At 60.1% G+C, this 21,949-nt stretch overlaps 3 protein-coding genes and 2 long non-coding RNA genes across 9 annotated transcripts in view; 2 read left to right on the forward strand and 3 right to left on the reverse strand.

Annotated features, from left to right (window-relative positions):
- Positions 1–21,949, reverse strand: part of LOC139673827 (zinc finger protein 16-like) — a 76,944-nt gene that overhangs the window by 28,115 nt on the left and 26,880 nt on the right. The gene's annotated exons all lie outside the window — the stretch shown is intronic.
- Positions 407–4,776, reverse strand: LOC139673914 (uncharacterized). 2 transcript variants are annotated; one of them, XR_011698231.1, is made up of 3 exons: positions 4,027–4,776; positions 3,128–3,249; positions 407–712 (listed from the first exon to the last, which is right to left on the reverse strand). It is a non-coding gene; the product is annotated as an uncharacterized lncRNA (long non-coding RNA). The 2 variants fall into 2 exon arrangements; XR_011698232.1 differs by having other exon boundaries at positions 3,070–3,249.
- Positions 8,737–13,762, forward strand: LOC139673830 (class I histocompatibility antigen, F10 alpha chain-like). 4 transcript variants are annotated; one of them, XM_071559657.1, is made up of 8 exons: positions 8,737–8,848; positions 10,859–11,122; positions 11,942–12,217; positions 12,403–12,675; positions 12,791–12,898; positions 12,997–13,035; positions 13,160–13,192; positions 13,521–13,762. In XM_071559657.1, exons 1-7 carry the CDS (start codon positions 8,773–8,775, stop codon positions 13,171–13,173), a joined length of 1,050 nt encoding a protein of 349 aa, XP_071415758.1. In that variant the 5' UTR covers positions 8,737–8,772; the 3' UTR covers positions 13,174–13,192; positions 13,521–13,762. The 4 variants fall into 4 exon arrangements, with proteins under 4 accessions (XP_071415758.1, XP_071415757.1, XP_071415756.1 ...); XM_071559656.1 differs by having other exon boundaries at positions 13,524–13,762; XM_071559655.1 differs by having other exon boundaries at positions 12,997–13,192.
- Positions 19,609–20,915, reverse strand: LOC139673918 (uncharacterized). Its single transcript, XR_011698236.1, has 2 exons — positions 20,682–20,915; positions 19,609–19,887 (listed from the first exon to the last, which is right to left on the reverse strand). It is a non-coding gene; the product is annotated as an uncharacterized lncRNA (long non-coding RNA).
- LOC139673813 (zinc finger protein 850-like) overlaps positions 20,899–21,949 on the forward strand; it is a 408,695-nt gene continuing 407,644 nt past the window's right edge. Inside the window, exon 1 of the mRNA XM_071559632.1 lies at positions 20,899–21,073. The gene's annotated coding sequence lies outside the window, so the exon portion shown is untranslated. The remainder of the gene's footprint in view (positions 21,074–21,949) is intronic.

The following is a 21,949-nucleotide window of genomic DNA, read 5'->3' on the forward strand; positions in this document are numbered from 1 at the left end:
CCACCCAGGGCGACTATTTCACCGCCGCTCCTCCTCGCTCGTCTCGCCGTGCAGTTCTTTCAGTTATTGGGCGGCGGAGACTCCTCCGGTGCGGCTCTTTTGTTTTACTTTGTTTTGTCCTCTGCATTTTATTCTGTTCCGACCTCGCCCCCATCTCCGGTGACTCCCGACAGGGCCCGTCCCGCGGGGCGGCCCGTCAGTGCCGGCCGGGACCCCTCAGTGCCGATCTCTGTTCCATTTCCTTCATTATGTGCTTTGTATTCGCACTTCGCTCGTCCCGCGGGGCGGCTCTTCAGTGACACGGCCTGGCGGGGACCCCTCGTAGCGGCGCCCCCAGGGCCCTTTCCCTTTCCCTCTCCCTCTCCCTCTCCTTTCCCCTTCCCCTTCCCCTCCCCGTTCCCGCCCGGCTCCCCCTCCCGCCCCTCCCCGTCACGACCCGGCGGTGCCGCTGCCGGAGCCGGAGCGGCTGCGACGCGACTTCCCCGCGCTCCAGGGCCCGACTGAGGGGGTCTCGCCTCAGTTCTCTTTGGTTTGTTCTTCCCAAGCTGGGGAAAAACGATTTATGGTCCTTTCTTACGCAAGTCTGTTCCATCCTCTGCTCGGCCAAAGGGATCTGCGGCTGTTTTCCCTTTTGGGGGCAAATAAAACCAATGCCCTGAGTCCTGCCAGGAGCAGCAGCCCTGCAGCCTGTGGAGCCTGTGCTGGCCTGTGCCTGTCAGACGAATAGAGAGTAATGAATCAGTGGTTAATTAACCTAATAAAGTGCTCCTAATTAGAGGGCAGGATAAAGGAGTCCCCAGGGCTTCCACTGAGCGTGTACCAGTTCCACAACACTCTTTTTTTATATTTTTTTTAAATAGACCTGACATTTCATTGATTCCAACATTTTATGAGTCTTTCAATTATATTTTATTGATTCTTCTCTCTTAGCCTTCAGAATCAACACCCTGATCTTTTATTTTCACCATTCTGGAAAGTGAGAAATACTTTTTTCCTCTTGGTACCTTGTGCTGGAACTCCTTGTCCTTTCTCCTGGTTTTCCTCCCTCTGGATACAAACCCCCCAGGCCCCATCCCAGGGGTGCAGGGACTGGGGGTCGTGTCTGCTGGCCCCCCAGATTGGTGGGGCAGAGGAACTCGAGGGGATGCTGATGGGGGTGGGGTGATGCCACCCCTTGGGTCCCCAAGGGCTGCTCAGGGTGGGCAAACTGAGGCCCGGACTGAGGGAGGAGGGGCTGGGGGGGCTTTTCTCCAGGCTCTGATTGGCTGCTGTCCCACCCCCCATGCTGGGACCCCCAAAGGAGATTTTTTTGGGAATGCCCAGCTCCTCCTGCCCCTGCTCAGGGGGGGCTGCAGGGACTTGGGGGGTCTCTCCAGGGAGCTTTGCCCCAGGACACCCTGCCTTGGGCTCTGGGGGTGGGGAGTGATGGATGCCTTGAGTCTCTCCCTTTCCTATGCCCCTTCATTGAACAGGAACTGGCATTCCAGAGCCCGAGGGGTCCTTATCGCAGCCCGCCCCCCCCCCCCCCCCCCACTGTCCCCACTGTCCCCTCGGGGCCCTCACGGCCACCCTGGTGCTCAGCACCCACAGCTGGGGCTGAGCTGGAGCTGCTTTTCTTTGCCCTCTTGTGCTGGGAGAGAGAAGGAGCCTTTCCCTGGAGCAGAGGCCCTGCCCAGGGCTGGGAAATGGTTCTGGGTGGGGAAGGCTGGTGGGTTCCATCCCCTGACCCACTGGGGGCCGGTGGGGGAAGGGCTGGAGGGGCCCTTGGGAGGAGTTTGGGAGCTGCTGTCCCCCCACCCAGAGGAATCTCCTGGAGCTTTGATCCAAAACAGGCCTGGGGGTGGGTGGGAGTCAATGAATCTGGGAGAGAGGAAAGGAGGGGAAATCTGTAAGGGAGAGACATTTCTGTGCCTCCATCACCTTTTTTCAACCTCTTTCCCCCCCACACTTGGTTTTCACTCCAAAATGCCCCAAGCTGCAGCCTGGAGCAGGAGGGATTTGGGGATGGGGGACAGGAACAAAATGTTGCATCAGTGAAACCTTATTAACAATTCCAGCATTTGGACAGGGAAAAATATCCTTTTGGGTCTTCCCTTTGCAAGCACAGGCAGGGGGTTCTCACCTGGAAACTCTTTACCTGTGGGGGAAGTACCAGGTGCAGGGGCTGGGAATAATTTTATTTACTGTGGGGATTGTAAGAACACCTGCTGGGCATTGATGTGGGGGGTTTATAGAGTTTTAATAAGTACAGAAACCCTTTGCAGTTGCCACTGACTGGACAGCAGCAGCCACAGGTATTTCTGCTCTGTGTCAGTTGGTCCTTGTTCCGTTTATTTTATTTTTCCTTATAAATATTACAAGGATAACTCCTATGGGATGAGTTTTCCTTTGCTGAGGAGAGCTGTGAGTGCCTGGGGGGATTATCAGCTTTCTGTGCTTTATTTTAGGAGCACAGGAGCATCCTGGCAAAGCCCTGGGCTGGAGCAGGAGCTGTGCAGGCCCCGGGAGCTCGGGGTGTTGTCCGAGCTGAGGTGGTGGCAGGAGGAGCTGAGGGTGCCCCTGTCCCCTCTGTGCCCCCCCAGGGGTGGCAGCGCCTTCCCCAGCCCTTCCTCCCTGCGGGCTGGCCTTGCCCAGCTGCCAGGCTGTGGCTCCAGGCCTGGCTGGCCCCGGGAGGGGCTGGCACTGCCTCCTGCTCCGGAGCAGCGCTGGGACCCCGGGGCACGTTCATCCCCCCGGGCTCTGCCTTGCCCAGGGTGCCCTGGGCGGGAGCACAGCCAGGCTGGTGCTGAGGGTGTCCCCGGGGCAGGAGCAGCTGGGAGGGTCCCAGCCCCGTGCTCAGCACCCCCCACCCCCCCCCCCCCGGCCTGGTTTAACCCCGGGGGCAGCTGATCCCTCCCAGCTGCTCACACACTCTGCTCCACCCTGGGCTGGGGGACACAATCCAAGGGGGAAATGCCAATCCCCACGGGCTCAGCTGGGACAGTTTAATAAGGAAACCAAACCCCAACACATGATGGAAAAAGCTACAGGGGCTCCATCCCCAGCTCATTTTCCACCCCCCAAACTCACATTTTCCCCAGATTTGAGACACTTGGACCATTTCATGAAACAACCACCAATTCCCAACCTTGTTCTCTCCTTTTCCTTCATGTTTTTGGGTGTTAAGCCCAATTTTGGGCCAGCCCTGGAACCCTCCAGCAGTTCCTGTTTATAGAGGTAGAATGGGTTTTTTCCTTATGTATCCAAAAGCTGGGGGGAAAAAATGGGAAATAAAAATCAGGAAATTTCCGCAGTTTGTTTCAGCATCAAGAAAGAGGATAAAAGAGGATAATCCCAAACCCACAGGGGAGCAGGGCAAGGACCCCAACCCCTCTCCCTGAGCAGCAGCACCAACAACTGGCTGGGATCCCCATTCCCAGCTCCCTGCCCCGCTGAGGGGGGAGGAGGAGAACTGGGAAGGAGGGAGGGGTGGGGGGAAGGGCTTGGTCGGGTTTAGTTCTCCTTCTCCTGCTCTCATTCCGGCAGTACCAATTTAATTCCCACGACCGCTGGGAGTCTGATTTGCCCGCGCTGGTGCTCGGGGAGGGATCTCTCCCGCTCCCCACGCCAAGGGCCGAGCCCTCCGTTGGATTTTCCCTGCCCTGCCCGCCGGCAGAGGGAGGGAGAGCGGCTTTCGTGGGTGCCGCCCCCAGGCAGGGCCCCCGCGCCCCCCGAGCTGTCCCGCAGCTCCCTCCTCAGCCGGCCCGGATCCATCTGCTGGCAGAGCCCGGGCAGCATCTCGGCGGCTCCGCAGGGCACTCGCTGCTCCCTGCGGGCTCCCAGGGACCCCCCCGGCCTCCCCTGTGCCCCCCGCAGCCCCTCCCTGCCCATCCCCTCGGAGCGCCGAGCCCGGCCCCGCTCGCGGCTCCCTCGGCCCTCGACAGCAGCAGCGGAGCCCGCGGGACCCGACCTGGCAGCGGCGGAGCGGGGGCTGCGGCGGGGGGAGCGCCCGGGGCACCGCGGCGGGACTGACCGATCCTGCCTTACCCGGCCCTGTCTGGCCCTGCCCGGCCCCATCTAACCCGGCCCGGCCCTGCCCGGGCTCTTCTGCCGATCGGGGCGGGCGGGGAAGTTCCGCCCGGGAAACGACGGGCGGGCCCAGCGGGGCGGGGCTGGAAGAAAGCGCCGAACGCCCATTGGCTGCTGTGCCTGTCACTCTTCCGTCCTGAGTGTCTATTGGTTATTTCCGCCGTCACTCCTCGCATTTCCCCCGGTCCCGTCCCGGAGCTCTCCCCGGTCCCTCCCGCAGCTCCTTCTCGGACCCACAGCCTGTAAACAATTTAAACCTTCTTAATCCTTCTTTAACCTTCTTAATCCTTCCCCACAGCTGGCAAACAACCTTCACATTCTCTATCATTCCCCCTCACAGCTCTCTGATCCAATTTTAGCTGCCCTCAAAACCCTAAACCAGAACTCCAAAACAAGAACTGGTTCTTACTGGTCCCTTCCTCTGCCCTCCCCTGCAGTGGCTCCATCGCAGCAGCTGAGTCTCACCTGTGCAAACTAAGCCAGTTCCTGCTCAGGGTGGGAACTGGGGAGTGGGAAATGCCTGATTTGGGGCTCTTTCCTGCCAGGCATATCAAGCACAATTTTCCCTTTGCCGGGTTTGGGTGATTTCAGCCTTCAGAGAACCAGGACTCGCTTTGTTTTCCCAGCTCACCCTTGGCTCTGCCATCTCTGTGTGCCCTGGAAAGATTTTGTCTCAAGGACTTGCACAGCTGTGAGGTGTTTTCAGTCCAGGCCCCCCAGATCACCCCACAAGGTGCTTCAGCCCCACCTGAGCCCACCCCGTCTCCCCACCCTGTGCAGGGCAGCTCGTGGAGCCCCCAGGACAGGGGATGGTCCCTCTGGACCTGCCTCCTGAGGGGCTTCTGCCACCCCTGGGGGGCACAGAGGGGACAGGGGCACCCTCAGCTCCTCCTGCCACCCCTGGGGGGACAGAGGGGACAGGGGCACCCTCAGCTCCTCCTGCCACCCCTGGGGGGGGCACAGAGGGGACAGGGGCACCCTCAGCTCCTCCTGCCATGAGCTGATCTCAGACAACACCCTGAGCTCTCAGGGCCTGGACAGCTCCTGCTCCATCCCGGGGCTGTCCCATGATGCTCTCATGGCTGAAATATAAACCCACAAAAAGCTGATAATCCCCCAAACTCTCCCCCCACAGGCATTTTTCTAAGCCTGTTTCTTTCCTCAAGGCTGTTTTTTGTTCACTGTTTCCTGTCCCAGCCTGTGCTCAGCCTTGTTATTGCTGTGACCTCCCACATCAGCACATTTTCCCACCTTCTTCATTGCTTTTCCTAAACTCATTTCCTGCTTTCCTTGGCCATGCACTATCCCCAAGCCAAAGTTAAAAATTAACAAGTTCAGCAAAGCAAAACTGACCCCACGATTACAGTTTGTAGAATATTTATAAGGAAAATAAACAGAGAAAGAGGACAAGAATCCACTGGCACAGAATGTGGATGCTGCTGGTGAGTCACTGGGAGCTGCAAAGAGTTTCCACATTAATTAAAACTATGTATAAACCCTGACATCAACAAATTCCAATTATTACCAGCCCTTACCCAGCATTTCCTTCACAGGTAAATATTCTCCAGGTAAGAACCATCTACCTGTGCCTGCAAAGTAGGAACCAAAAGGATCGTTTTTCCCACCCAAACACTTGATTTTGAATAAGGTTGAATTGATGCAGTGATTTTTACTGTTCTCAGCCCCCAAATTCCTGCTGCCCCAGGCTGCACTTTAGGGCATTTTGAGGGAAAAAACAGGTGGGGGAGGAAGAGGAGGAGAAAAGATCTAGTGGGGAACAGCAGAGAAACTTGTCATGGAAAATACTCCCAAAGACTCTGAGTTTGGAGCAAATACAGGACTTCTGTGCCCCAAAGAGCATTTCAAAACTATTACAGCCCAATATAGTTGTGGCCTTTTGTTTTGCTGCCCAGGGAAGGGAAATGAGTCCACAAGTGCATGTGGGAATTATTCAAAGGGGCTTTTCTCCAGTGACCAAAAGAGAGGGAATCCAAACAGTCGACAGGAATGTCCACTTTTTATCAGAAAATAAAAGAGTAATTCAGCCCTTACCTGAGGTGTCCCTGCAAGGAGACACCTGGGGGGTCACTGGGACCCCAAGGTGGGACCCACAGGCTGGGCTGGGCTGGAGGGGGAGGCCCAGGGGAGATGGAGCAGGACGGGGAGGAGAAATCTGCCTATTATTTCTCCTCTAGTACCACATCCTCCTTCCCCCTCACAAATTCTCTCTGGATATGGCACAGCAATCATGGGAAGAGAAAACTAAACTCAAATCCCAGTTTGCTTCATCCTAGTCCAGCCCAGCCCCCACAGCCCCAATCTGGCCCACACCCCCATCCCGGTCCATCCCACACCCCATCCCGGTCCATCCCACACCCCCATCCCGGTTTATCCCACACCCCCATCCCGGTCCATCCCACACCCCATCCCGGTCCATCCCACACCCCACCCCGGTCCACCCACACCCCCATCCCAGTCCATCCCACATCCCCATCTCGGGTCCATCCCAGATCGCGTCTGTGTTTCAGTCCCAGCAGGGCTTGGGTTGGGAGGGACCATAAAGCCCACCCCGCCCCACCCGTGCCCCGCGCGGGGACACCTCCCACCAGCCCAGGGGGCTCCAAGCCCGGTCCCACCGGCCGGGGACACTCCCGGGGACGGGGCGGCCAAACCTGTCGGGCCGAGCGGAACCGGGACGGGCCAGCGCTGCTGCGGCCCCAGCTCCGAGCGAGAGGGAAGGAGGAGCCCTCGGGCAGCCGCTCCCTCCGCGGGCCTGGGGAGGGGACACGGCGGGGCACGGGGGGCGAGCCTTTCGGGTCCCACCTGCGCTGGGGCCGCGTCCGAGCCGAGCCGAGCCGAGTGCCCGCCCCCCGCCCGCACTTTGTACAGAACCCGCCTCCCTCTCCGAAACCCCCGCGGTTTGCGGGAAACAGCCCTGGCGATGTGCCCGGAGCCGCCGCTGGAGCATTCCCACCCTGGCGATATGCCCGGAGCAGCCCCTTGAGCATTCCCAGCCCTGGCGATGTGCCCGGAGCCGCCCCGTGAGCATTCCCACCCTGGCGATGTGCCCGGAGCCGCCCCTTGAGCATTCCCACCCTGGCGATGTGCCCGGAGCCGCCCCTTGAGCATTCCCACCCTGGCGATGTGCCCGGGCTCCGGGAGCGCAGGGAATCGCTGCTATTCCGACCCGGCTGGAGCTCCGTGTGCCCCTGAGCTGGAGCGACTGTGCCCTGCGGAGGAGCCCGGGATGGGGCAGAGACCCCCCCGCAGCCCGGGAGGAGCCCAGGCCGGAGCAGGGGATGCCCCAAGGAGGCCGAGCCCCCGCGGGAGCCCCTGCAGAGCCCCAGGAGCAGAGCCCTGGTGTCCAGGGCTGCCCCCCCGGCCCAGCGGGGCGGGTTTAACCCCAAACTCTGCAGCCAAGCCTGTCCCGGGGCAGCGGCCTCTCCGTGACAGCGACACGGCCCGGAGCGGTGCCGGCAGGGACTGAGGGCAGGGGGGCACAGGGACCCTCCGGCGCCCCTCGCTGCCCACGGGGGGAACGAACGTTCCCGGCGGTGACATCCAGGGCAGGAACCAGCCATGCCATGGCCTCAGCTGCTCCCTGTCCCCGGGGCCATTCCCTGTCCCTGGCCATCCCCTGTCTCTAGGCATTCCCTTTTCCTGGCCATTCCCTATTCCTGGCTATTCCCTATCCTTGGCCATTCCCTGTCCCTGGCCATTCCCTGTCCCTGGCCATTCCCTGTCCCTGGCCATTCCCTATCCCTGGCCATTCCCTATCCCTGGCCATTCCCCATCCCTGGCCATTCCCTATCCCTGGCCATTCCCTGTCCCTGAGCTCTGCAGGGCCGGGGGTGTCAGTGGGACCCGGGGGGTCCCTGCTCGGCCCTGGCTCAGAACTGCGGCCTCGGCCGGGCCCGAGGGGCCCTGGGGGAGAACAACCCTAAGCGGCTCTGCCCAGTTCCACCCAGTGGGGCCCAGGGCACTCCCAGCATGGGCTCAGTGCCTCCCAGTCACCTCCAGTGTCGCCCCACTCACTCCCGTATGATCCCAGTCCCCTCCAGCATGATCTCAGGTGCCCTCAGCATGGTCTCACCTGCCCTCAGAATGCTCCCAGTCACTCCCAGTATGATGCCAGTATGACCCCAGCCACCCTCAATGTGGTCCCAGTTGTTCCCAGTACGATCTCTGTCACCCCAGTTCTGGTCTCGGTGTATCCCGGTGTCCTAGTCTATCCCACTCCACCCCAGTCCATCCCAGCCTGCCCCGCTCCGTCCCGGTCCCTTCCCGGCACCGCCGCCCTTTCCCAATCCTGCCCCCGAACCAGCGGGTTTAAGGCCGAGTTTCACCGCAGGGCGCGGGAGTTCAGCCCAGCCCGGCCCGGGGGTCCCGCAATTCGTGACCGTGGAGGGTCCCAGGGTGTCCCGGGGGGATCCAGAGGGGTCCCAGGAGGGGTCCCAAAGGGGATTCAGGTGAATTCCCGGGAATTTCCCAGTCCCCGCCTCCCCCGCGCTCCCTCGGACACTTTCGCTTTCCCGTCTCACAACCTGCGCCACCGGGATCAGCCCGGAGTCCGATGACGTCACAGGCGGATCGGGCTTCCATTGGCGATCGGGAAACGGCGGAGCCAATCGCGGGCCGGAGGCGGCTCTGTGGGCGGGACCTGGTCCGGGTCAGGGCCCGGCGGGGCCGCAGCGGAGCAGCGCGATGGCCCCAGCGCTGGGTCTGGGGGCGCTCCTGGGGCTGCTGGGGCTCCTGGGGGCCCCGGGGGGGGGGACGAAGGGTAAGTGGGACCCTCGGAGTGAGGAACTCCGGAACTGCCATGCCTGGGCACTGGGACCCCCCTAAACCCCCATTCCCGGGCACTGGGACACCCCCCCCCCCCCCGCAGCACCAGGACCCCTCTAAACCCCCTTATCCGCACTGGGATCCTTGAACGTCCATTCCTGGGCACGGGAAACCTCCTGAACCGCAATTCCTGGACAGGGGGACCCCCTTGAACCTTCTTTCCCGCGAAGGGAACCTCCCCCAAACCCTATTCCCAGAAGGGAGGCCCCCTGATACTCCATTTCTGCCCACGGGAAACCCCTTGAGCCCCCATTCCTGGGCACTGGGACCACCCTGCACCCCCTTAACTGGCAGTGGGACCCCTTGGATCCCCATTCCTGGGCATTGGGACACCCTGAACCACCTTATTCCTCACTGGGACCACCTGAACTCCCATTTCCATATACGGGGACCCCCCTGCACCCCATCCCCGGCTCCAGAACCCCCCAGAACTCCTTTACTCTGAACAAATACCCCCCTGCAATCCCTTTTCCAGCCATCCTGCCTCTCCCAGCCCCCTGATCCTCCCTTTTCTTTGACTCTGGGAACCCCTGAGTCCCTATTCCTGCACTTCTCAGCCCTCAGATCCCACTTTCCTCAACACTGGGGACCCCTGGACTGCCCTTTCCTGGGCACAGGGACCCCCTGGGCCCTCTGTCTCTCCTTTCCCAGTCCCATCCCCGCCTTTTACTTGAACCTTGGACCCTTCCTGACTCTCTTGGCTCTCCCAATTCCACTTTCTTGACCCTTGCACCTCCCAAACCTGCCAATCTCAGAGTGCTCCCAGTTCTTCACTCCCTGCTCTTCCTGCAGGGGGTCCCAGGCACTGGAACCCCCTTGGCCACAATTTCTGGGCACTGGGACCCCCCTTCACCCCCATTCCTGGGCATGAGGACTCTCTGCAGCCCCCTCATCTGGCACCAGGACCCCCATATACCCAGTTATCCTGTACCAATACCCCCCTGCACCCCCTTTCCTGGCCATCCCACCTCTTCCAGACCCTCCTTTTCCTTGATCCTAAGACCCCCTGACCCGCACTCCAGCTTTTCCCAGCCCGAAGTCCCTCCTTTGGTCTACACCAAACACCTCCAGGACCCCCATTCCCAGCCATCCTGGGTCTTCCTTTCTTGTGACTTCTGTTTTCTCGTCACTGGGGACGCCTGGACCCCCATTTTCCTGGGAACAGAGACCCCTGGACCTCTCATTTCACCCCTCCCAGTCCCTGCACCCATCATTCCTTTATCCTTGGATCCCCTTGGATCCCATCTTGTTCAGCACCAGGATCCCTCTGACCCCCCCTTATCCTGCACCAGTATCACCCCCTGCCCCCTTTTCCAGCCATCCCACCTCTCCCATCCCCCCTTTTCCTTGACTCTGGGACCCCCTGAACCCCCATTCCTGGGCATGGGGACTCCCCTGCATGTCTCATTCAGCACCCAGACCCCCATAACCCTTTTTTTTTGGGACTGGGACCCCCTGCACATCCTTACTGAGCACTTTGACCCCCCTGTACCCCCTTTCCTGGGCACAGGCACCCTCCTACACCCCCCTGTGTACCAGCAAGACCCCCCTGAACTTCCATTCCCATACACTGGGACCCCCCTACAGCCCCTTATCCTGCACCAATACCCTCTGCACTCCCTTTCTCTACCATTCCGGGTCTCCCCACCCTGTGACCCCCTTTCCCTGACCCTGAGGGCCCCTGGATCCCCCTTTCCTGGACACAGGAACCTCTTGGACTCCCCGTCCCAGCTCTCCCAATTCCTGTACCCTCCTTTTCCTTGACTCTGGGACCCCCCTGAGCCCCCAGTCCTGTGCAGTGGGACCCCCTTGCACCCCCTACCCCGGCACTGACACTCCCTGCACCAACTGCCCTGGGATCCCCAAAGCCCTTCCTGGCTCTGTCAGCTCTCCCTTTCCTTTACCCTTGACCCCCCAGTTCCCCCAAATCTCCGTGTCCCCCCAGTTCTCCACTCCCTGCGGTACCAGCACATGGCGGTGTCAGAGCCCAGCCCGGGGGTCCCCCAGTTCCTGGCCATGGGATTCCTGGATGGGATCCCCATTATGCGCTATGACAGCGAGCGGGGCCGGATGGAGCCACAGACGCCGTGGATGGAGAAGGGACCCGAGCCGGGATTTTGGGATGGAGAGACCAAGATCGCTGAGGTGCACCGGCGCTGGGCTGCCGACAGCCTGGAGACACTGCGGGTCCGGTACAACCATAGCAGGGGTACGTGGGGACAGCTGGGAATTGGAGAGTTCCATGGGGCTGGGCTGGGATCTGTGGGGCTGAGATGTGATCCATAGTGCTAGAAGAGATCTCTGGGCTGGAGGAGGATCTTTGGGTCTGGGATGGGATCTGTGGGCCTGGGGGGGGTCTGTGGGTCTCATGAGGATCTGTGGGACTGGGATGAGATTTGTGGGGCTGACGGACATTTTTGGGGCTGGAATGGGATCTGTTGTGCTATGAGAGATGTGTGGGCTGGAGGGGGATCTTTGGGGCTGGGGAGGATCTGTGGGTCTGAGATGGGATCTATGGGGCTGAGGTGCATCTGTGGGGCTGGGATGTATCTGTGGGGTTGGGTTGCAATCCATGGTGCTATGGGAGATCTCTGTGCTGGAGAGGGAAGCTTTGGGGCTAGGGGAGATCTGTAGGGCCGGGGTGCATCTCTGGGGCTGGGATGTGTATCTGTGGGGCTGGGATGGAACCTGTGAAGCTGGGATGAATCTGTGGGCCTGGGGGACCTGAGGGGCTGGGGGCAATCTGTGGGGCTGGGCTGGGATCTTTGGGGCTAGGAGCGATCTGTGGGGCTGGGCTGGGATTTGTGGGTCTAGGGGGCATCTGTGAGTCTGGAATGGGATCTGTGTGGCTGGGCTGGGATTTGTGGGGCATTTGTGGGGCTGGGGGTGATCTGTGGGGCTAGGTGGAAATCCATGGGGATCCAAGGGGCTGGGATGAGGCTCTGTGGGTCTCCATCACACTCTGTATGGGGCTCTGTGGGGCTGGGACACAATTCCATGGGTCTCTCTGGGTCTGTTTGCCCCCCAGGTCTCCACACACTGCAGTGGGTTTCTGGCTGTGACCTCCTGTCCGATGGGACTGTCCAGGGATCGGACCGGTACGGCTACGACGGGCAGGATTTCCTCGCCTCCGAGCTGGGATCCAACAGCTTCGTGCCAGCCAACATCGCTTCCCAGGTCACCAAGAGGAAAGGGGAACACGAACAGATCGAGGTGGAGCAGTGGATAAAATACCTGGGGCTCACCTGTCCAGAATGGCTCCAGATATTCATCAGATACGGGCAGGAGGCGCTGGAGCGCAAAGGTGGGGATGGAATTCCCATCAAAATGTGGAATTTGAGAATGGAGGACTTCGGAATGTGGTAATTTGCAGGGGAATTCCATGGATGGATCTCAGCCCCATTCCCTTGCCTTGGGAATTCCAGATCACATCATCTCCCCATGCTCGTGGGAATTCCATGGTTGGATGTCGCCATTATCCCATTCCAGAGCCCCCTGATGTCCACGTGTCCAGCAAAGAGGAACACGGGATCCTGACGTTGTCCTGCCGTGTGTATGGATTCTACCCCGGGGTCATCGGGATCAGCTGGATGAAAGGGGATGAAATCCGGGATCAGGAGATGGAGTGGGACGGGGTCGTTCCCAACAGCGACGGCACCTTCCACAGCCGGGCCAGGATCGAGGCGCTGCCGGGGGAGTGGGAGCAGTACCGGTGCCGGGTGGAGCACGCCGGGATGCCAGAGCCTGGGATCTTTGCCTGGGGTGAGGCTGGGAATGTGGAATGTGGGAACTGGGAATTTGGGAACAGGGAATTTGGGAATGTGTCGTAGTGAGATGGGGGTTCCCCTCCCCCTCCTCACACTCCCACCCCTCCCAGAGCCAGATTCCATCAGGAATTCCACCCCAGTGGTGGTCGCCCTGTCCGTCATCGCTGCCATCATCATCATCAGCCTCATGGGATTCGGTGTCTGGAAGCTCCAATCTGGTAACTCACAGGATGGGGGTGGGGAAGGGGCACAGATCCACCTGACAGCATTCCAGAAATCCTGTGCCACAGGTGCTGATCCTGCTTTATTTCCATAGGGAACAGGGAGAGGAATGGATACAACACAACGCCTATGAGTGTACCAGCAGTGTGTCTGGATACAGATCCAGATACTCTCCTTGATGGATCCCAGGATGGATTCAGGTGTGTGATCCAGAATCTCATGGATCCAGAATCTCATGGATCTTCTGTTTTCCATAGGAGCAGATGCTTGAACTGATGGCTCCCCTGCAGGTATGGAGTGGGATCCAGGTGGGATTCCAAGGGGAATCAGAGCATAGTGGATGGAGCAGGATTGGGATGGGATTCCAGATCAGGGCAGGGTTCCAGAGTAGGATCAGAATTCTGGAGTGCTATCAGGGCTGGATCCATAGGTCAGGATCAGGCTGGATGGATGGAGTGGGATAGAGGTGGAATTCCACAGTGGGATTGGGTGGGATGGCTGGGGAAAGATGATGCTGGATTCCAGAGGAGCTCCTGCTCTCTGTGAGCTCCACAGCCAGATTCACCCCTTGGGATAAGGACGGAGACATGGTGACTCTGTCCCCCACTCTCATCCCAGCAGGAATCACCACCTAAGCAATCCATGGAGCTGGATCCAGCCCCTTCCCTCTGCCTGGGGAAAGCCAGGAGCTGCTGGCAGAGCTCATCCTGCTGCTTCCACCCACCCTGGCACCCCCGTGCCTCTTCCTGATGGATCAACTTCCTGCTTTTTCTTGTCTGAAAATCAAGAACCACAATTATTCCCAATGCTTTAATTAAATCTCCTGTTTTGGCAATAAATTCTTATCCCCTCCTCTGGCATTCGGCAGTTCCTCTTTGGGAACCAGGAATGGGATTGGGACACCAGAAATGAGAACGGGGCCAGTGGCAGCAGGTTGTGAACAGCAGGAATGGAAATGGGGATAACAGGAATTGGAATGGGGACAGGAATGGAAACACCAGGAGACAACGGGACTGGGATGGAAACACCAGGAATGGGAATGGGGACAGGGATGGGGACCCCAGAGATGGAGGTGTCCCGGGTTTTAGTTTGGGGTCTCCTGTAATCCCCCAAACCACCATGAGGGCACAGACACCAATAATGGGACCGGGCTGGGGCCAATCATGGACAGGGCAGGGGCGAGCAGAGCAGGGGACGGTCCCACGGGAACTGCTCGGGAATGGGAAGAGTAAAAGGTGATGCCGCTCCCGGCTCTGCCCCTCTCTGGCTGTGAACCTGCCATGGGAGCTCCCCCAGCTCCTGCAGCCCAGAGCAGCTGCGTGTTCCCATCTGGAGCTCTGTGTGTTCCCACCTGGAGCTGTTGCCCTTGCAGCTCTACGAGCTCATTCTATCGCTCACTAGTACAGCTTATTAGTGCCTCTCTAGAAAATTCCTAAAGTGGACTTTATCCCTCTTTGGGAAGAGTTTCAACAGACAGGAGTTTGTATCCGTTCATTTTGGATCTATGTCCAGAATTAAGATAATCACAGTCATAAAATACCACAAACATCATTTGTTGCAATACCAACTAGCAAAAGAGAATAAAAAGGTGTCACGGGCCGGCGGGGACCCCTCGGTGCCGCTCATCGCCCCCTCACACCCCCCGGGGCCGCCCTGCTGATCGCTCGGGGCAGCTCTTTGAGGTACCGAGTGGCACAAACCCCTTGTCGCAAATGTTTTATTCCGTATATTTTTTCGCTATATTTTATTCTATTTACACCTCGTAGGACCTGCCGTGCAGGTCCTTCAGTGACACGGGGCGGCAGAGACTCCCCAGTGCGGTTCTTTACTTGTATTTTATTCAATGTTTTGTATTTCGTTCACACTTCCCGTCCCTCGGTGCCGCCCTTCTGTCCCCGCCCAGTGATGCGGCTTTTTCGGGCACACCGAACACCGTCCGACCTCCACGGTGCCATCCCCGCCGCTCCCTCGGGGCAGCTCTTTTTAGATACGGAGCGGAGACCGCTCGGCGCAGGTTTTTATTCGATTTATTTTATTGTCTCTAATCGATTGTATTCACAGCTCGCCTGTCCCGCTGTGCAGCTCCTTCAGTGACACGGGACGGCCGGGACCCCTCCGTGCCGGTCCCCAGCCCCTCACACTCCCCGCTCCCTCGGGGCAGCTCTTTTAGATCCGGGGCGGCGGGGACCCCCCGAGCGCGGCTTTTGATTCTATTGATTTTATTCTCTGTGCTTAATTCCAGTCACCCCTCGCCCTCCCCTCGGTGCGGCCCTTTGACAACACCCGAGAGCGGGTCCCTCGGGGCAGCTCTTTCGGTGACTCGGGGCAGCTCTTTTAGTGTATTTTATTCTACTTTCTATATTTTATTCCATTCCATTTTATTCCCGCACCCCACCCAGGGCGACTATTTCACCGCCGCTCCTCCTCGCCCGTCTCGCCGTGCAGTTCTTTCAGTTATCGGGTGGCGGAGACTCCCCCGGTGCGGCTCTTGGGTTTTACTTTGTTTTATCCTCTGTATTTTATTCTCTTCAGACCTCGCCCCCATCTCCGGTGACTCCCGACAGGGCCCGTCCCGCGGGGCGGCTCGTCAGTGCCGGCCGGGACCCCTCAGTGCCGATCTCTGGTCCATTTCCTTCATTATGTGCTTTGTATTCGCACTTCGCTCGTCCCGCGGGGCGGCTCCTCAGACACGGGGGGGGGACCGGGGACCCCTCGGTGCAGCGTTTTGTTTCACTTATTTTATTTTCTTTTCTGTAGTTTCCTCCATCCCCACCCCGCCGGTCCCTCGGGCAGCTCTTCCAGGCGCGGGCGGCGCAGACCCCCCGGGGCGGCTCTTTGGTTGTATTTCCCTCTGCTCGGTATTTCATTCCATCCCCTTCCGCCCGTCCCGCGAGGCGGCTCATTCAGTGCCACGGCCCGGCGGGGACCCGGCGGGGCGGCTCCCCCAGGGCCCTTCTCCTTCTCCTTCTCCTCGTTCCCGCCGGGATTCCCCGCCCGCCCCTCCCCAGCACGACCCGGCGGTGCCGCTGCCGGAGCCGGAGCCGAGCCGGGCCCTTCCCAGTACTCCCAGTCTGCCCAGCCATCGCCGAGCGCCCCAGGGAGGGCTTCGAGTGAGGACGGCATAGGAGCTGCTGGGGGGTCTCACCGCGGTTCTCTTTGGTTTGTTCTTCCTAAGCTGGGAAAAACACATTTTTGGAGTTTTCTGCCACAAATGTGTTCCCTCCTCTGCTCACCCAAAGGGATTTGGGGCTGTTTTCCCATTTTGGGGCGAATAAAACCAGTGCCATAAGTCTGTGCAGGACGCAGCATCCCTGCAGCCTGTGGAGCCTGTGCTGGCTTGTGCCTGGCAGTGGAATAAAGCGGGTCAGGGACCAATGAATCAGTGGTTAATCAGCCAAATAAATGGCTCCTAATTAGGGGGCGGGAGAAAAGAGGCCCCAGGGCTTCTGCTGAATCGCTGCTCTACAGCCGGGTATGAGCCCCACAACACGGTATTTGTGTCTATTTCTAAATAGGCATTTCATTCATTAATGTCTATTTCTAAATAGGCATTTCATTCATTAATTCTTGATATTTTATTCCTCTTTTATTGACATATTTTTGACTCTCTTAGAGATCAGTATCAACATTTGGTCTTTCATTTTCCCCATTCTTGGGGAGCGAGGAGGTTTTTCCCTCTCAGTCTCTCGTGCTGCAGCTCCTTGTCCCTGCCCCGGTTTTCCTCCCTGTGCACACAAACCCCAGACCGGCCCCTCGGTGCCGTCCCCGGGCCGTCAGGGCGAGTCCCCCCGCACTGTGGGGCTGTGGCTGGGCAGGGAGCTCGGGCCCCGCTGCCAGTTCCCCCCAGGCCGGGCCAGCGTGGGGTCAGCGGGGCTTTGGCTCCCTATGCCCTCCCCCGTGTCCCAGCCCCGTGTCCCCAGCCCGGGTCTGTGTCCCCACCCTGTGCCCCCCCGGCTGTGCCGCCACATGCAGAACCAGGACGGCTGCAGGGTCTGAGCCCGACGGGGCAGGTGGGGGCTGCGGGGAGCCCCCCGTGCCCCCGGAGTGCAGGGACTGGGGGGTCGTGTCTGCTGGGCCCCCCAGATTGGTGGGGGAGAGGAACTGGAGGGGGTGCTGATGGGGGTGGGGTGATGCCACCCCTCGGGTCCCCAAGGTCTGCTGAGGGTGGGCAAACTGAGGCCCAGACTGAGGGAGGAAGGGCTGGGGGGGCTTTTCTCGAGGCTCTGATTGGGGGTCCCACGCTGGGACCCCCAAAGGGGAGAGGAGAGGGGTTTTGGGGGACACTGAGCTCCTTCTGCTCCTGTGCAGAGGGATGTGCAGGGACGTGGCGGGTGTCACCAGGGAGCTTTACCCCAGGACACCCTGCCTTGAGCTCTGGGGGTGGGGGGATGACAGGTGCTCTTGAGTACCCTCTTTTTCCATGCCCCTTCCTTGAACAGGATCTGGCATTCCAGAACATGGGGGGGTCTTCACCGCAGCCCCCCCCACTGTCCCCTCGGGGCCCTGATGGCCACCCTGGCACTGTCCCTTGTGCTGGCAGAGGAGTTGCCCCCAGGGGCTATTTGGGGGGACGCTGCCCCTTCCCACCCGATCCCTGATGTCCCTGACGGGGCTCGGCATCCCCCTCTGCAGTGTCCTGGTGGGTGGCACAGAGGGGACAGCCCGCTTGTCCCAGCCTGAACGGCATCTCCGGGAGCTGTGCAGGATCCTGTGTCCCCTGCCAGGTCACCCACCCCCCCGGGGTCCCCTCAAGGCAGGGACAGGGTGTGACAGCCCAGGGAGAGCTCAGGGTCACACGGAGCCCGGAGAAAATGGGGCTGGGACAGACGCTCAGGGGGGATGTGGGAGCTGAGTAAGGGAATGTGGGAACCAGCGCTGCCATCCCTGTCCAACAATCACCTGCACAAACAAACGAGGCCCTTTCCTGGCTCTGCTCTCTGGTGGCCTCAAGCACCTGATGAACAGGGAGCAAAATCCCCTGACACCCTCCCACGTCCCTTCCCGGGGATTTCTTCCCCCCCACCCCCGTGGGGTGTGTCCCAGGGCTGCTTCCAGGGCTGCTGCAGCAGCACCTTTGGGGGGTCAGGATTAGGGGTCCCTGAGAGCCCCGGATGCAGCCCCAGGTGAGCAAAGCCCCTCTGAGCACAGCCAGGGGTGTCCCCGCCCTGCTGCAGGGACAGACCCCCGGCCCCAGCACCACCTCTGCCCTCCCCAGCTCTGCCCCTCCTGCCCCTCCCTCTGCACTGGGCAGAGGGCACAGGAAGCATCTGCATCCCCCTCCTGCTTCCCAGCCCAGGAACAGCTTTGGAGCTGCAGCTGCTGCTCAGCACCCACAGCTGGGGCTGCTTTTCTTTGCCCTCTTGTGCTGGGAGAGAGAAGGAGCCTTTCCCTGGAGCAGAGGCCCTGCCCAGGGCTGGGAAATGGTTCTGGGTGGGGAAGGCTGGTGGGTTCTATCCCCCTGACCCACTGGGGGCCGGTGGGGGAAGGGCTGGAGGGGCCCTTGGGAGGGGTTTGGGAGCTGCTGTCCCCCCACCCAGAGGAATCTCCTGGAGCTTTGATCCAAAACAGGCCTGGGGGTGGGTGGGAGTCAACAAATCTGGGAGAGAGGAAAGGAGGGGAAATCTGTGAGGGAGAGACATTTCTGTGCTTCCATCACCTCTTTCCCCCCCTTCCCACCCCTTGGTTTCCACTCCAATATGCCCCAAGCTGCAGCCTGGAGCAGGAGGGATTTGGGGATGGGGGACAGGAACAAAATGTTGCATCAGTGAAACCTTATTGAAAATTCCAGCATTTGGACAGGGAAAAACATCCTTTTGGGTCTTCCCTTTGCAAACACAGGCAGGGGGTCCTCACCAGGAAAATCTTTACCTGTGGGGGAAGTACCAGGTGCAGGGGCTGGGAATAATTTTATTTACTGTCGTGATCGTAAGAACACCTGCTGGGCATTGATTTGGGGGGTTTATAGAGTTTTAATAAGTACAGAAACCCTTTGCAGTTGCCACTGACTGGACAGCAGCAGCCACAGGTATTTCCACTCTGTGTCAGTTGATCCTTGTTCTGTTTTTTTTAATTTTATTTTTTCTTACAAATATTACAAGGATAACTCCTATGGGATGAGTTTTCCTTTGCTGAGGAGAGCTGTGAGTGCCTGGGGGCATTATCAGCTCTCTGTGCTGTATTTTAGGAGCACAGGAGCATCCTGGCAAAGCCCTGGGCTGGAGCAGGAGCTGTGCAGGCCCCGGGAGCTCGGGGTGTTGTCCGAGCTGAGGTGGTGGCAGGAGGAGCTGAGGGTGCCCCTGTCCCCTCTGTGCCCCCCCAGGGGTGGCAGCGCCTTCCCCAGCCCTTCCTCCCTGCGGGCTGGCCTTGCCCAGCTGCCAGGCTGTGGCTCCAGGCCTGGCTGGCCCCGGGAGGGGCTGGCACTGCCTCCTGCTCCGGAGCAGCGCTGGGACCCCGGGGCACGTTCATCCCCCCGGGCTCTGCCTTGCCCAGGGTGCCCTGGGCGGGAGCACAGCCAGGCTGGTGCTGAGGGTGTCCCCGGGGCAGGAGCAGCTGGGAGGGTCCCAGCCCCGTGCTCAGCACCCCCCACCCCCCCCCCCCGGCCTGGTTTAACCCCGGGGGCAGCTGATCCCTCCCAGCTGCTCACACACTCTGCTCCACCCTGGGCTGGGGGACACAATCCAAGGGGGAAATGCCAATCCCCACAGGCTCAGCTGGGACAGTTTAATAAGGAAACCAAACCCAACCACATGATGGAAAAAGCCACAGGGGCTCCATCCCCAGCTCATTTTCCACCCCCCAAACTCACATTTTCCCCAGATTTGAGACACTTGGACCATTTCATGAAACAACCACCAATTCCCAACCTTGTCCCCTCCTTTTCCTTCATGTTTTTGGGTGTTACGCCCAGTTTTGGGCTGGCCCTGGAACCTTCCAGCAGTTCCTGTTTATAGAGGTAGAATGGGTTTTTTCCTTATGTATCCAAAAGCTGGGGGGAAAAAATGGGAAATAAAAATCAGGACATTTCCACAGTTTGTTTCAGCATCAAGAAAGAGGATAAAAGAGGATAATCCCAAACCCACAGGGGAGCAGGGCAAGGACTCCAACCCCTCTCCCTGAGCAGCAGCACCAACAACTGGCTGGGCCCCCCATTCCCAGCTCCCTGCCCCGCTGAGGGGGGAGGAGGAGAACTGGGAAGGAGGGAGGGGTGGGGAGAAGGGTTTGGTCGGGTTTAGTTCTCCTTCTCCTGCTCTCATTCCGGCAGTACCAATTTAACTCCCACGCCCACTGGGAGTCTGATTTGCCCGCGCTGGTGCTCGGGGAGGGATCTCTCCCGCTCCCCACGCCAAGGGCCGAGCCCTCCGTTGGATTTTCCCTGCCCTGCCCGCTGGCAGAGGGAGGGAGAGCGGCTTTCGTGGGTGCCGCCCCCAGGCAGGGCCCCCGCGCCCCCCGAGCTGTCCCGCATCTCCCTCCTCAGCCGGCCCGGATCCATCTGCTGGCAGAGCCCGGGCAGCATCTCGGCGGCTCCGCAGGGCACTCGCTGCTCCCTGCGGGCTCCCAGGGACCCCCCCGGCCTCCCCTGTGCCCCCCGCAGCCCCTCCCTGCCCATCCCCTCGGAGCGCCGAGCCCGGCCCCGCTCGCGGCTCCCTCGGCCCTCGACAGCAGCAGCGGAGCCCGCGGGGCCCGACCCAGCGCCAGGCCCGGCCCGGCAGCGGCGGAGCGGGGGCTGCGGCGGGGGGAGCGCCCGGGGCACCGCGGCGGGACTGACCGATCCTGCCTTACCCGGCCCTGTCTGGCCCTGCCCGGCCCCATCTAACCCGGCCCGGCCCTGCCCGGGCTCTTCTGCCGATCGGGGCGGGCGGGGAAGTTCCGCCCGGGAAACGATGGGCGGGCCCAGCGGGGCGGGGCTGGAAGAAAGCGCCGAACGCCCATTGGCTGCTGTGCCTGTCACTCTTCCGTCCTGAGTGTCTATTGGTTATTTCCGCCGTCACTCCTCGCATTTCCCGCGTTCCTGTCCCGGAGCTTTTCCCGTTCCCCTTCCCGGAGCTCTCCCCGGTCCCCTCCCCGGAGCTCTCCCCGGTCCCTTTCCCGGAGCTCTCCCCGGTCCCTCCCGCAGCTCCTTCTCGGGACCCCCCGCGCCGTGTGGGCCGTGACGGAGAACGTGGAACAGCCGGGTAAGCCCCTCCCGCCACCCCGGGACTGCTCTCAGGGCCCTCCCACCAACCCCCCACCTTCCAAAGCACCCTCAGATCCCGAACCCCCCACCTGGGACCCCCAAAACTACCCCAGGATGCCCCAAATCCCCTTCTGGACCGGCCAGAGCCCCTCAAAACTCCCCAGATTCCAACCCCCAGGACTCTCCCAGAGGCCCCCAAAACAGCCCAGAACTTCCTAAAACACCCCAGAGAACCTGTCAGAGACCCCCAAAACACCGCACAGACCCCCCAAACCATTTCCAACCCCCAAATGCCCTGCCTGGTTAGGGGGGAAGGGTCACACCCTGCAGTTCTGCAGCTTTTGGGCACCTTTTGGAGAGTCAGAGCCGAGACTTTGGAGAGTCAGAGGTTTGATTTGGAAATCTTGTAAATCCTTCAGTGCTTGGAAAGAGGAAAACGTGCCAATAACCTGGGCCAGGGGAAGGTGTCCCTGCCCACGGCAGGGCTTGGAAAGGGATGAGCTTTAAGGACCCTTCCCACCCAAACAATCCTGGGGTTCTGTGAGTTGAGCTTGAGGAATTAGTTAAACACCCAACTCCTCCTCTGGCCTTGGATCCAGCTCAAACCCCCTGCCAGTTTAGGGCTGGGTTAGGGCTGGATTTAGGTCTGGGTTTAGAGTTGGGTTTAGAGCTAATTTAGAGCTGGTTTGGGGCTGCTTTAGGGCTCACTTATTTCTCCTTGAGGGCTCCTTTAAGGGCTGGTTTAGGGCTGGTTTTAGTACATTTGAAGAGCTGGTTTAGTGCTGGTTTTAAGTGTAGTTTTAGGGCTGGTTTTCAATATCTGTAGAAATACCAAATTATTTTTCAAGTGCTCTCAGCACTCAAAAAGTCAATT

Source organism: Pithys albifrons, chromosome 7, assembly GCF_047495875.1.
Source record: "Pithys albifrons albifrons isolate INPA30051 chromosome 7, PitAlb_v1, whole genome shotgun sequence".
In the NCBI taxonomy this organism is placed as follows: Eukaryota; Metazoa; Chordata; class Aves; order Passeriformes; family Thamnophilidae; genus Pithys; species Pithys albifrons.